The sequence below is a fragment of the Numenius arquata genome, chromosome 1 (assembly GCF_964106895.1).
Source record: "Numenius arquata chromosome 1, bNumArq3.hap1.1, whole genome shotgun sequence".
NCBI classification, from domain to species: Eukaryota; Metazoa; Chordata; class Aves; order Charadriiformes; family Scolopacidae; genus Numenius; species Numenius arquata.
The window spans coordinates 40555020-40568789 of record NC_133576.1 but is presented as its reverse complement, the minus strand read 5'-3'; the positions used below and the strand labels follow the sequence as shown (position 1 = coordinate 40568789).

At 47.6% G+C, this 13770-nt stretch overlaps 1 protein-coding gene across 2 annotated transcripts in view; it reads right to left on the bottom strand.

Annotated features, from left to right (window-relative positions):
• Window positions 1-11688, bottom strand: part of CLIC6 (chloride intracellular channel 6) — a 33694-nt gene extending 22006 nt beyond the window's left edge. The window contains exons 1-2 of one of the 2 annotated variants that reach the window (XM_074146530.1): window positions 10644-11688; window positions 10123-10562 (exon numbers count right to left, since the gene is read on the bottom strand). In XM_074146530.1, coding sequence (XP_074002631.1) covers window positions 10123-10562; window positions 10644-11688 — 1485 coding nt within the window. Of the gene's footprint in view, window positions 1-10122 lie in introns of both variants that reach the window. The other variant, XM_074146521.1, reaches the window with a different exon arrangement.
• Window positions 11689-13770: the final 2082 nt, after the last annotated feature.

The window sequence follows — 13770 nt, the reverse complement described above, 5'->3', positions numbered from 1 at the left end:
AATGTGCAATTACTTCCTTTTTAAAAGAAGCAGTAGGACCTCTTTAGGGGACACACAGAGAATACAGTCAGCAACGGCACAGGAGTAAGCCTCCATGCTTTACTTCCCCTTCCATAAAATATGTATAATATTTCCTCTGACTACCTTACTCCCTTTGCAATCCCTGAAGAGGAGAGGCCTGTCTCTCGCCAAAAAGCATACAATCGCCAATTCAAAGCAACTTCACCTGAGATAAGCATCCTAAAAAAGTGTGGTCATATTAATAATTTCCATTATCACTTCTGCTTTGCAATATTAAGCTAACTTCTAAAAAAGAGCATTGAATATAATTTTGCATGGATCCATACGAGACTGTAAGAAAGGCTGAAACACAGAGTCCCTGTGATGGCTAACCCCGGCTGGTACCCATCAAGGTAAAGAGCCGAAAAAGGCAGAACTGTTTGTGGAAGCAGGGCGATCACTAGGCTGCCTAATCCTCTTCCTGTGAAGAGGGCAGCAAAGTGCTGGAGAGAACTGATTTCAAATGGAAGACGACATGGAAGAAAAAGTTGGGTTTGTATTAAAGATATCTAATAAATAGAATTAGGGTTTTTTTAAGCAACAAAAAATATTTTATTTTTACTGTTAGGGATGTTAATAAAACCAAAATCCAGATTTGCAAGTGGACTGGACATGATTTGTTATACATGTGCTGGGAAGGGGACATGATACCTTTTAATCTTTTTAATGTCTACCACATTCTGGTTTCTCAAAGCACACATGTAACACATCTCTTATTCCACCAGCAATCCCAAAATCCAAGAAAACCAGGGACTACTGAATACCATTTAAAATCTACATACTGCTACGATAGGATATAACAGCAAATAAACCATAACCATAAAGGTGCTGGATATGCTTGGCTCCTTGCATTTCACCCTTCTGATGCTGTCTCAGAGAGAGCAGGAATAACTCTTTGTGTCTATAGCACTGGTTTTGGAGAGGGATGCACACTAATTTTCCATATATGCTGCAGACAATATCACAACCTCAATCACCCGCATCCCACATCAGTGTCCCAGGTACAGGGCTAATGATGCAGCTACTGCTGCCTCCTTCATTTTGGCAGATGTGCCTAAACCCCTTGTGAATCAATCACCTAACACTGGTAAGGTAGTATTTCCTTAAAAAAAAATTAAGACCATTTGCAAAATTTCACCTGAATTTACTAATAATTTAATTTTAGTATAGTTATATTTTTCAACTAATTGGCCAAATCCCTTTCTTCCCCTCACCCAGAAAATCATTCACCATACTCTTAATGTTTTGTATTTGTGAATGCTATGAGTCCCGTAGACTGGTTTGGTTTTCACCTATATACAAACATGAATCAAGCCTCAAATTAAACAGTCATCCAGCATGAAAATTCCCAGGCACAGCTGCATGGCAATCATCTCTTGCAGCAGTCACCAACATTTCTACAGAAGGCTGCAGCCCTCCCAACAGGACTCACTAAACAAAGGTTCACTTCAGACAACCAGGGACCAAAGGCAGAAAGCAGACAAGGAAAACTTCCATCCTTGCTCCTGGTCTGTGACGATCACAGGTAAGATCAGACTTTTAATAAAGACAAGAACTCAAGGAGCAAAGGCAGCGTGGTTGAATTTTGGGCAGCAGGCTGATCCCATCAGAAGTTTCTGCTGGTTTCAGCCAGCAATAAATACAGGCTGTGCCCTAGGACTGAATCAGGAAGGTGTTCCCTGTTTAGCCAAGGGCTTAAATAGCATGTGACTTTAAGCTCATGCTTAAAGTGAAACACATGGTGAGGTGCTTTACTGAAGCAGTGCGCTCAGAGTAAATAAAAAGGTCTAGGAACGTAGCTTTGAAGACATTTACTTAATTTCAAGACTGTTTTTGCCTAAAACATACCCGCAAACAGCAGAGATCTGCAGTCACACCAAGAATAAATAGATGATTACAGTTTGTATGATATTATGTGTACATGCAGTTTTAGGACTTCCAAAGCATGGACAAAAAGATGACTCCAGGAAGTATAACTAGATCATACCAAAAAAAAAAAAAAAATTAAATGCAACTTTATATTTCTGATCACTGTCGTGGTTTCGGTCGAATTTACCAAAACCGGACCGACAGATGGCCCCTTCCCCCCCTTCTCCCCCCCACAAAAGAGGAGAGAGGAGGAGAAAGAGATAAAGGAGATTTAGAAGTTTAGAATGAACTAAACTACTTTAATGAAGAATTAATATTAAAATAAAAATAAAGAAGAAAATAATGAAATAGATACAATATATACAAAACCGTATCAAGCTCCCAGGATGACAGTCACGTCACCGGCAGGCACTGGGGAAGTCCCAGACTGGACTCTGTGACGAATGGGAACTGGATTCCAGCTCTGGAGCCAGGAACACATGGATCGGGATCAAAGGCAGATGAACAGAGAGAGTCCTCTCTGGACGTCGGCCATCGCAGAAAGGGGGCTGACCCTTTGATCCCTCAGCCTTTATACTGAGCATGGGGCAGATGGGATGGAATACCCCAGTTGGTCAGGTTTGGGTCACCTGTCCTGTCCACTCCTCCCCACCGATGTGACCCCTCTACATTTTTTCCGTTTCCGACCCTCTAAGGGGGCAAATAACGAAATTGGCTGACCTTGGTTGTTATAGCAATAAGTATAAGCAAGGGCCTCCCTGCATACCATTCCTTGGCATGAGCACAAACATTGGTCTTATCATTCTGAGAACGAGCAGTTTTCTCCACAATATGCCGTTAATTTCAGAGAGTTAGAGGAGGCCTAGCTAGGATGTAAAGTTACAGAACAGAAAATTGGTTCGGTTTTACTTCAAACCGGGACAATCACTTATGTCTATCTGCTTGTTTGTGTCTTTCTAGAACAGGACTTGGCCTCTAAGTCATCAGAAGTGACACTGGCATAAACAAACAGCACCCTACTGCTCCGTTAAGCGTGCCTCCAGGAGCAAAGCAGCAAAGCCAATTTTGGTGCAGTTTTCAAAGCTATTCTTTAGTCAGTGGCTCCAAGAAACCTTGGAGTTTTTTAGCAGTCTAAGCTCTAAAAAGGTGATAACCTGAACAGCCAGAAAGGAGAGCAGGAGAAGTAAAAATGAAAAAGATTGCATGTTCAAAGAATTTTAATCTTTCAGAAAAAAAAAAAAAAAAAAAAGATAGGTATCATTGCCTTTCAAACCAAAGTCTCCTACGCACAGTTTTGTTGAAGACTGCTGGAAGAGTACTCAGCCCCCAGAAGAACTGCTGCAGGTACACCCGGCATGCACAGTAACCTGAAAAGTTATGAAAGGAATTTGTAATGCCAGTTCCTCTTAAGCTGCTTTAGGGAACCCGAAATTGCCATATTCCAGCTGGAAAAAAAAAAAAAAAAAAAAAAAAAAAAGGAGCTGAGAAAAGGCAAATACCCGCGGGAAGGGAGCCAGCTTCCTGCTTTGTGCGACAGTCCTTGGAACAGAACCACAAAATGTCTTTGAACAAGCACACCTCTGCTGATTCGGTACTTTTTGTACAGCGGTCAAAGAATCCAAATCGCCATACAAACAGCTAATTAACCAGCAGCCAGGAAAGAGGGGCTATGCTGGGTTTGCTGGGCAGCCCCAGAAGGCTCAGTCGCGACCAGCTTCAGTTTGATTCTGGTTTCAGCAGATGGAGCCTACGCGGTGCTCGTGCTCTGCTCCAGGGAAGTGGCTTTCTCCTGAATGACTTTTCCCTTGTTCTGCGGTAACTTTCATAACTACTCAGGTATAAAAGCAGACAGGTGCCATAACCAACTGTAAAACAGGATATCCGAAAGAATGGTGGAGGGAAACAATGTATTAAAAAAAAAAGTCAGGATTTTAGGATTTGAGAAAAGGTCCTACTTTCTGAAGGAGGTACACGAAATGGAGCTCAAGAAGGATAAAACCAGAGACTGAGGAGAAAGGAGCAAACATGCTCCTCGGCGAAAATACGGCATGGTTTTGACAGTGAAATTCAGCAGTGCTGGTTGGGATGGGGGGAAAAAGAAGCCATCTGTTTTCTACCATTGCCCAACCCATACCAAATGCTCCCCTGCTTGTTTCACGGCAATGTGTCCTTCTGTAGCACCACACAAATCCAATGCACTCAGCTTTGGCAAGGTCTGGGTACTTTCCTGTGCTTGGCTAAATATCCAGTAACTAAATTTCCCCCCAAACTTCTTTTAATCCATAAATATGAAGCCAGTGTAACTACACACACACAAATCTTTACTTTCACCCTCCTGAGGTCGTCTAAATGAGGCCTCACCTCAAGTACTGTGTCCAGTTCTGTGCCCCTCACTACAGGAAGGACATTGAAGTGCTGGAGCGTGTCCAGAGGAGAACCACCAAGCTGGTGAGGGGTCTAGAGAACAAGTCATATGAGAAGAGGCTGAGGGAACTGGGCATGTCCAGTTTGGAGGAGGGGGGGGGCAGACCTCATTGCCCTCTACAACTACCTGAAAGGAGGTTGTAGAGAGGTGGGTGTTGGCCTCTTCTCCCAAGGGAATAATGACAGGACCAGAGGAAACGGTCTGAAGTTGCAGCAGGGGAGGTTTAGATTAGGTATTAGGAAGAATTACTTTACTGAGAGAGTGGTCAGGCACTGGAACAGCCTGCCCAGGGAGGTGGTGGAGTCGCCATCCCTGGAGGTATTTAAGAAGCGTGTAGACATGGCACTTCAGGGCATGCTCTAGTGCCCGAGATTGTTGGTTTGTGTCTGTTTGTGGGTGGGGTGTGGTTGGTTGTTTTGGTTTGGTTTTGGTGTTCTGGGATTTTTTGGGGTTTTGTTTATTTGTTTGTTTTTGGTGTTGGGGGGGTTTTTTTGGTTGGTTTTTTTTTTTGTTGGTTGGACTCGATGATCTCAAAGGTCCCATCCAATCAAAAATATTCTGTGATTCTGTAAATATTGGGTTCCTACAGTGAATCTACACTAAAAAAGGACAGTAAACACCTGCCTACTTTCTTTTTGATACAGGATGTCAGTTATTCTTATAAACCATACTCACCTAACTTATTTACAGACTAATTTCACCGATGAGCAAAAATCAAGATCTTAAGTACAAATACCTACTCAGTGATTACATTGTAAATGTCTACATCAAGCATTGGGTACAGCACAGAGCCCACTGAATGGGCATACACGCTAGGTTTCTGCAGGGATCTGAGTTCCTGCTCTCCATGGGTTTCTTACCTACAGCACTCAAAGCCCAGTAGTTTAGCTTATACCTTAAATGTAAGTTATATATAAACCACAGACCCATCACATCACAGAAAGGGAGATTTTTTTTCGTGCTCTACTGTGAAGCTCCCATTACCATTTAGGTTGGATACATTAACTGTGGTGGTTGGAGGCACAGATGCAAGCACCTGTTTGCGTGTCTCTACTCACAGCAAGATTTTTACTTTCTCATTTATCAGCACTTTTGGTAATTCAGCACAGCTCTAATTACGTCAAGTCCGTCAAGCACATCTCAGGAGTGGTGCAAGGAAATTCCGTATCGGTAAAGTTAACCTTGGTTCCTTGGAGGAGTGACGTAACTTTCTGAATGAAAATAAATTACTTTGATTTAGAGACCAAGAACATCAGAAAACTGAATAAAGCCTACTGCTTTTCACTGGATAAAATCTATTATCTTGGGCTCATGGTCAGCTTTTACTATGTACCATTTAACCCAGAAACTAAGCAAGAATTGTTTTGAAAGATGACCAATCTCACAAAGCCCTTGTGCTCTAGCTGGGTTGTTTGGCCAACTGTTCGTGTTCAGCACTTACAGATAAATCACTACCCCTAGAAATCTTTGGAGTGATGAAATCTGCAGTAGTGATTCTGGTGTTTAAGTTTTCTATCTGTAAGAAAACTCAAAATTGATTGGTATGTAACCTTGGAGGGGGTTTTTCTGTGGGTTTTGTTTGTTTTTTTTAATTTAGAAATAAACTTTTAAGGCCCACATAAATGTTTAAATTGCTTAAAATTAACTGAATAATTTTAGTGAGAGTTCTGCTATATTCAAATAGTAAGATAAATTTATGTCATTTACAAACAATTGACAAATAAATGGCTTTTGCCACATTAAAAAAAAAAAAAAAAAAAAAAAAGCCTGCATTTCCCATTGACCTTAGAAGACCAGCTAGCAAGCTTCAACATCCACAAGGTGTCCTACCCAAGGTGCTAGATATGCTTAGCTGAATTACCAAGGACCAATCAGAAAGCATATCTGGATGACCTTTGCAAACATTTGACTTGGAAACACCAGAAACATCAAATATTACTATCTAAAGGAAATATACAGTATGTGTTGTTTCATGGGAAAATGGAAATCAAATAGGCACTCAGTGACACCCTCAAAGCAATTTTGATATGGTCTTGCTCCTATAGCCAAGGAGTCTTATGTAGTTCAGCTTCACTAAGGGCACAGTTCAGATGCCCAAACACAGATGTCTGCTGTCTTTGGAGATGCCTTACTGTAGCCTGTACAGCATCGAGCTGCTGGTCCAGTCTATCTCCCATAGATGCTGCTAAGTGCTAGAGTATCTCAGACAGCACGAGTTCTCAACGTTGAACCCTGGCTGTCTGAGTTCAAACTAAATAGCACTGCATAGCAACCCAAATCAGCTTAAAAGTACAATTGCCGGTACCCATGCTTTTGGAGCTAGCAGGAATTTTGCCACCCACCTCACCAGGGGAGGCATGAGGTGACACGATATGCACAATATTCAAATGCATGTATGCAAAACTAAATGAACCAATGCAAAGCAGCAGAAAGCAGAAGAGAAAAAAAAAAAACACAACACCAAACCCTCTAAAAAGAACAAGATTCATCAACAACAGTAAAAACAACAAACACTGTTCATCATACAGTTATATCTGAAAAGTTTATTTCTGATGGTGATGCTTCTGTTTGCTTTTCTCAAAATGTTATTACTGAAAGACTACCAGGTACTTTAATGTCCGCCAAGTCTAGTGTAATGCTCCCTAGCAGAGAAACTGTGAGGATCAGTCGATCACTACTACTGTATTATTTTCTTGTGAGTTTTCTGCTATTATGGGACTTACTTTCAACTTTTCTCTGTATTTGTATAGTGCTATCAAATCATGGCACAGACCTTCTATCTCTCGCACTGTGCATGCAGGCACAGATAACAAGCAGACAATTCCCACCTTGACCATGTACAAGTAAGCCAAAAATTAACAGGCAGGGGAAACAAACAGAAATAGGGATGACAAAGAAATTAGGGTCATACTGAACAAGACAAACAATGATCTCAGTATTTTAAACAGCCTAATCACTGCTCAGTTTCCAGTGGCATTACAGAAGGGTAGAATTTTAAACGGAGGTTTGAAGATGATTAGGGAGATGATGAATAATATATTTACAAGGAAGCCCCCAGCTTGCATGGGAGAAAATGGACAAGGTACTTGGCTAAGAAACACAGCAGAAGGGTGAAAGAGGCACTTGCAAAATTAAGGTGGGTGTCAACATCTCAAAAGCACATAAGAGCTAATAGGCAGGCATAGAATAGGGATATAATTTTAGCATAAGAGGGGTGGTCACACGCATTAGAAATGTGCATGTGAAGGGAAGTGTTTCAGGTTGGAAACAAATGCTTGCATTCGGTTTGGATCATCTTCTCACTGCCTTAACCCTTGAGTTTTAGCACTTGCTCAGGAAGGAGCACCATGTCTGTGGACCACATGCCATGGTCTGATATAGACACTCAATAATCCCCAGATGCCAGAGTTCACACTTCCCGTGTTGGAATCCACTCTCCCCCTTTTCCCATCAAAATACATCAGCACCTATTTAAGCACAGTATTATGTATGTGCTCTTAAAAACTACTTTAAGCCACCACAGAGAACTTCCAGTCTCCCCCTTTTTAATATACCCTTTCCTGCTGCCAAGAGAAGGGTAAAAAGATAGCGAGTGTGTCTCCAGGTGACAGCAAGAACAGCATGAACATCAACTCTCCCAACAGCGGGACAGAGAAGTGCTTCTCATTTCCCAGCACTGCAGCCCCAGCACATTCTGGTGAGTGGGGAAATGCTGAGCTCTCCAGGAGGCATTTTTCGCTTGCACTGAACTGGAGGATCTCAAACAAAAAAAAAAAAAAAAAAAATCTAGCTCCAGGTGAGGTAAAACATTCAAGCTTTGCAATACTCCTCCGCTGAAATCATCAGAAGAGCAGCTATTGTATTTTTAAGGTGTTCTTAAGTTACTAATGCTAAGTCTATCATGAAAACGTTACTTCTTCTGTCATTATTAATTCCCAAATATTTTCAAAAACCATAATACTAATGTTTGGGGAATACAGAGTCAAACAGGTGCTCTTATTATAATCTGGCCTCTAATTTTGGTCACATTGTTCTACCATAAAGCGTGCACTGGATGCAATAATGCACAGGTAGCCTTTATGACTTTAGCCCTCTGCCGCTCTCTGGCATTCCCTGATGGATATAAGGGCATAAAAGGAGAATAAATAAGTTACAAACGTGTCCCTGCAAAGGGACCTGTTGATCCGTGAGCCAGAAACTCCATAAATTATCTCTGCCAGGCTCAACAGTAACAGCACCTGCTGTTTGATGCAAAATCACAGATTTTGGCTTCAGCATTACCATCTAGCTACGGTACACCAACTTGACGTGCAGGGTTGCCTTTAACCCACATAATCTGTCCCAGCCTGCGTACTAAGGAATTGCTTAAACTGGGGACTGGCTAGGGAGCATTCACCAACATCAGCCGTTATTATTATTCATCTTTCCAGTATGGCATTATCCAGCACGTCCAACAGTGCTATGTGTAAGCCTCAGAGCATTCCTCAGCCTTTTTCAAGTAACAATACTTCAAAGAAGGCTCAGCCTTGCAAAAAAAGGAGTGTGCGCTGAGGTGGGATAAATCAAGACATAAACATTGCTGCAGCCCTAACCCCCCTCACCCAGAAGAGGGCTGGCAATGAGTTTTTCTTTCACGGTTAATTCCAGCTGCTATAGAAGCAGTCTCAGCCAACTCAGGAGGTACAATATTGGCATGGAAGGTATGGCTTGTAGCAGAGGTGGTCCCAAACACCTTCTGCTTCCCTAGTGTTAATCCCTTAGTTTTAGGTCTACTCTGAGAAAAATATCCCACCCTGCTTCACGCTTTATTTAGTCCAGAGAGGTTAGAGAAGAGGGAAGAAAACATCTTAGAATGATTTCTACACACAGAAATTTCACATCTGATATTTCCTCTCTGTGGACGGATGTTGTTTCCACACCAGGTCCCACTGGTTTTGGTGGGATTCCAGGCACAGGCTAGAAAGAAGCTCTAAAACTCTATGTTATAAAACACCAGAAACTAGTTTTAATACCATTACAGTTTTTCCTCTTTTTTGTCCATTTCCCTCTAACCTAAATCTTCCCTGACTAAACATACACAAACTGGACTATTACAAGGAATGCTACATTGCTGGGCAGTTTACTGATTCTCTGAATCCAGCCTTGCCAAACTTGGAGCCAATTACCTAAATGCCGGCCATAGTTCATGTTGGAAAATCCCAGTATCACATTTTTAATTATGTTTTCCAGTTTCTACTACCTCAGCCCCCATGATGTGATGTGTACCCTTCTCACTGCATTCCGAAGACCTTAAAAACCATTGAGAACTCCTTATTGTCACAAGCTGCTGCTGGCGATTCAAAACAGATGCTGCTGGGTACATTCCCACCCCTGCCCTGGGTCACAGCCCCACAGTGAGGAGGGCACAAGCACAGCCCCTGAGCCCACAGAAACCAAGAGCGCTGTATACACTTTCCATTTAAACTTAGAGAAACCTCAAGTAACCCAACACAGGGCCCATCAGGGGAAAGTATGGGGGAGACGACCTTGCAGGTCAGGTCTATGCTTCTCTGGGTTGAGCAGTACCACCCTTATCCCGTCCTGCCTGCTATCAGCTGAAGGAAAGAGGAGGCAAGTTTATTTTGGGCACTAATAACCAAATCACCTTAGCCAGGCTGGACTTTTGCCTGCCAGATTTAAATGCCACTCATCACAGGAACTGCCCGGGAGCTCCTGGAGAAGGGGAGGGTGGCGTACCCCGGTTTCCCCAGCAGCCCCTCACACCCTACCTTGACGAAGAGGGAGATGTCGTGCTCCTGCTTCTCCTCATCCTCCTCTTCCTCCTCCAGGGCGGCCGGCGAGCCCGCCTCGTCCTCCTCGTCCTCTGCCCGGCCCCGCACGCCGTTCAGGCTCCGACCTGCCGCGTCCCACTCGCCGCCCTCGGACCCGTCGTGCTGCCCCGCCGCCGCCGCGCCGCCTTCCCCTGCCCCCGGGGCCGCGCTCTCCGCTCCTGCAACCGCCGGTGCAGCGGCTCCCTGCTCCGCCCCCGGCCTCTCCGCTCCGTCCTCGCCATCGGGGCCGCCCGGCGACCGGTGTCCGCTGTCGGCCTCCCCGCCGCACGGCACCGCCGCCTCCGCTTCCCCGCAGCTCTCGGGAGCCATCTCGCTCCCCGCCGGGGCTGCCGCCCCCTCGGGGACTGTCCCCGCCGGAGCTGCCTCCCACACTACATCTTCAGGGTCTGGCCCCGCCAAGCCTGTCGCCGCAGCCTCCTCGGGGACTGTCCCCGCCGGAGCTGCCTCCTTCACCACACCCTCAGGGTCTGTCCCCTCCGGGCCTGTCGCCGGAGCCTCCTCGGGGACTGTCCCCGCTGGAGCTGCCTCCTGCACAGCATCCTCAGGGTCTGTCCCTGCCGAGGCTGTCGCCGGAGCCTCCTCGGGGACTGTCCCCGCCGGAGCTGCCTCCCGCACCGCATCCTCAGGGTCTGTCCCTGCCGAGGCTGTCGCCGCAGCCTCCTCGAGGTCCGTCCCCTCCGGGAATCCCTGCCTTAGCCCCTCTTCGGGCTCTGGCCCCGACGGGGCTGTCGCCTCCGCCTCTTCGAGCTCTGGCCCCGACGGGGTTTCCTCCCTCACCGCCTCTTCGGGGTCTGTCCCCTTCGGGGCTGTCGCCGCAGCCTCCTCGGAGTCTGGCCCCGCTGCCTCTTCGAGGTCTGTTCCTGCCGGGGCTGTCGCCGCAGCTTCCTCGGGGTCCGGCTCCGTCGGGGCTGCCTCCCTCACCGCCTCCTCGGGGTCTAGCCCCGCCGGGGCCGCCTCCGCCTCTTCGGGCTCCGACCCTGCCGGGGCCTTGGCAGCGTTCTCGGGCTCCGGCCCCGCACGGGCTGCCTGCTCGGGCTCCGTCCCCGCCGGGGCCACCGCCGCATCCTCGAAGTCTGCGCTGGCCGGCGCGGAGCCCTCGGGCGCGTCTACCCCTGCGGCCGCCGCCACCGGTTCCCCTCCTGGCAGACCCTCGCTCTCCGGGCCGCCCCCGTCGGGGTCTTGCTGCTCAACCCCCGCCGCAGCCTGCTGCTCCGCGCCCGACCCGTCCGGGGTTTCCACCGCCCCCTCGGGGGAGCCGCTCCCTGTCCCGCCGCTGCCCTCGGGGGACACCGCCGCCGCGGCCGGCTCCTGCCCAGCCGCCGCCTCCCCGCTCAGCCGCGGCGCCTCGCCGGTGGGTGACCCGTCCGGGGGCTCCACTGCCCCCCCGGGGGACACCCCGAGCTGCGGTTCCCTCGCCGTCGCCGCTTCCTCATCGCCTCCTTCCCGCGGGACGTCGCTCCCCTCCGGCGGCGAGGCGCCGAGCCCTCCCGGGCTCTCCGCCATGCCGGCCTCTCCCGGGGCCGCCACACAAAAGCGCAGCGGGGCGGGAGCGTCCGGCCGCTGGGACGAGAGGAGACCACCCGAGCCGCCGCCGCCACCGGGGATGAGCGCCGGGCACCGACGGGGGGGACGGCGGCGCCTGCGCACGGGCGTCCCCGGGGCCGTGTGTGTGTGTGTGATTGTGCGTGGGGGAGGCAGCCACAGGTGCCCACGCTCCGCCTCCCGCGCCTCCCCCGCACAGGGCACGGCCAGCGGGTACCCCCCACCCGACCCGGTAAATCCAGGGATTTTGGCTGCTGCTGGCACGGGAGGAGGTGGCGAAATAGGTGACCGTGGTGGCTCCAAGCGCTGCCGGGTCTCCCCTCAGCCATCTCCTCCCTGCCCGCAGGCTGCTTCCAGGTGTTCAGCGAGACTGGAGCCTTGGCAAAGAGTAGCCAAAAAGCTTGCCCCCCTCCTCCAGCGGCCCCACCGGAGGTGGTCACGCCTGCCAAGCACCTGCTGCCTGCCCTGCCCGGGATTTGCCTCCCACCCCAAAGCCCCCCGAACCCCATTTCTGCCCTCACTTTTCCCCTTTGCTTCTGTTCGCAGCATCAGGCAGTGTCTCTCACAGCCCCCCAGACACCCCGCTCTCTGGCCACCGGCCTGGCACCCACAAGCCCAGGGCCTGCTGCCAGGTGGGGCTGGCAGCCATCCAGGGGCTGGGGGGTTGCTGGCCACCAGAACAAGGAGAGGGAAGCCATTTCCCAAATCCAGGTTTATGAAGGGAACCACTAAAACCCCCACGGCTGCTGGTGCACTGAAACTGGCAGAGCCCCAACTTCCATGTTTTCTTCAAATACAGATGGACCAATACCTCATCCCAGCAGCTACATAGTACTTGAAACATATTCCCAAGCCATCTTTGGGGTGCACCAAATGTTGTTAAGAAGGAAAATTTATCCTTATCAACTTGAAAAGTTGTAAGAGGGAACACTGAAACCCTGTGTAAAAAAAAATATAGATTTGCACACTTTCAAGTAGCTTGCTTTCATATGTGACCATGCCAAGCGCTATGCACCGCTGTGAGAGTTTGCATTTAAATGTGACGAGAAATACCATGTTGTGTGCAGAGCAGGCAGTTAGTGCGAAAGAAGCGGTAACTTTTAGTTTGGGTAAGGCAGCTGCAGATTCATCCCACAGGCCATCTTCTGTTCCAGATCAAAGGCATCTTTTCCCATTTTTGGTAATTTCTCTGGCTTATGGAGGCACTTTACACAAATACAAAAAAAAAAAGGCAATCAGCAGGTTCTGGTGTGAGGATAAGCTTCAGTAGTCTGGCTTGTAGGCAAGAAGTCATTTTTCTAGGAGACACAGCCTGCGCTAGTCCCACTCTTCTCAGAAGTAACTTATGTGAAAGCATTACTTATTCTATTTGAACGGAAAATAGTCCTAGTTTTCTAGGTGCGGAGAGAACAGTGGACGGAAAAGTTAGCTGACAGGAGTGAGGTATCACATTTAAAAAACATGCAGTTAAACAGTTTTATGTATGTGTATATAAAAGCACTTTTTTATATCTGAGAATGGGAAGAGAGGAGACAGACTGAACACAGAGTTTTGGAATGGGTGGGAAGGGAAGGAACAGCCAACAGGAGATGGGGAATACTAGAGAAAAAATCATTCTGTCAGGTCAAACACCTGCTCTGATAAAAATAACCAAACAGACAAATAAATAAACAATCCTGCAGGTATTTTTCATAGAATTTATGCTTGCCCAGAAGTGTGTTGCCAGTGAGACAAAAGAACGGGGACAGTCATGGTCAGAAGGGATGTTTCTTGAAGATTTAGTAATGGAGGCTCAGCATCTGGCAATGGAGGTCTTGCAGCTGGACACATGGTAAGGCAAGTATTTCATTTCTCTATTATGGGTTCTGCTATCAGTAGAACGACACAGCTCAGTCATCTCTATTTCTACATCAATAATATTGGTCTACTCATCCTAACCCTTGCTGAAAGGTTCTTAACCCTTGGCCTGAAGGCTGGCCATACCCTCCAAGTGCAATACAAGTCCCACATTACAAAGCTTTCAGATATGAGACAGAGCTGTCT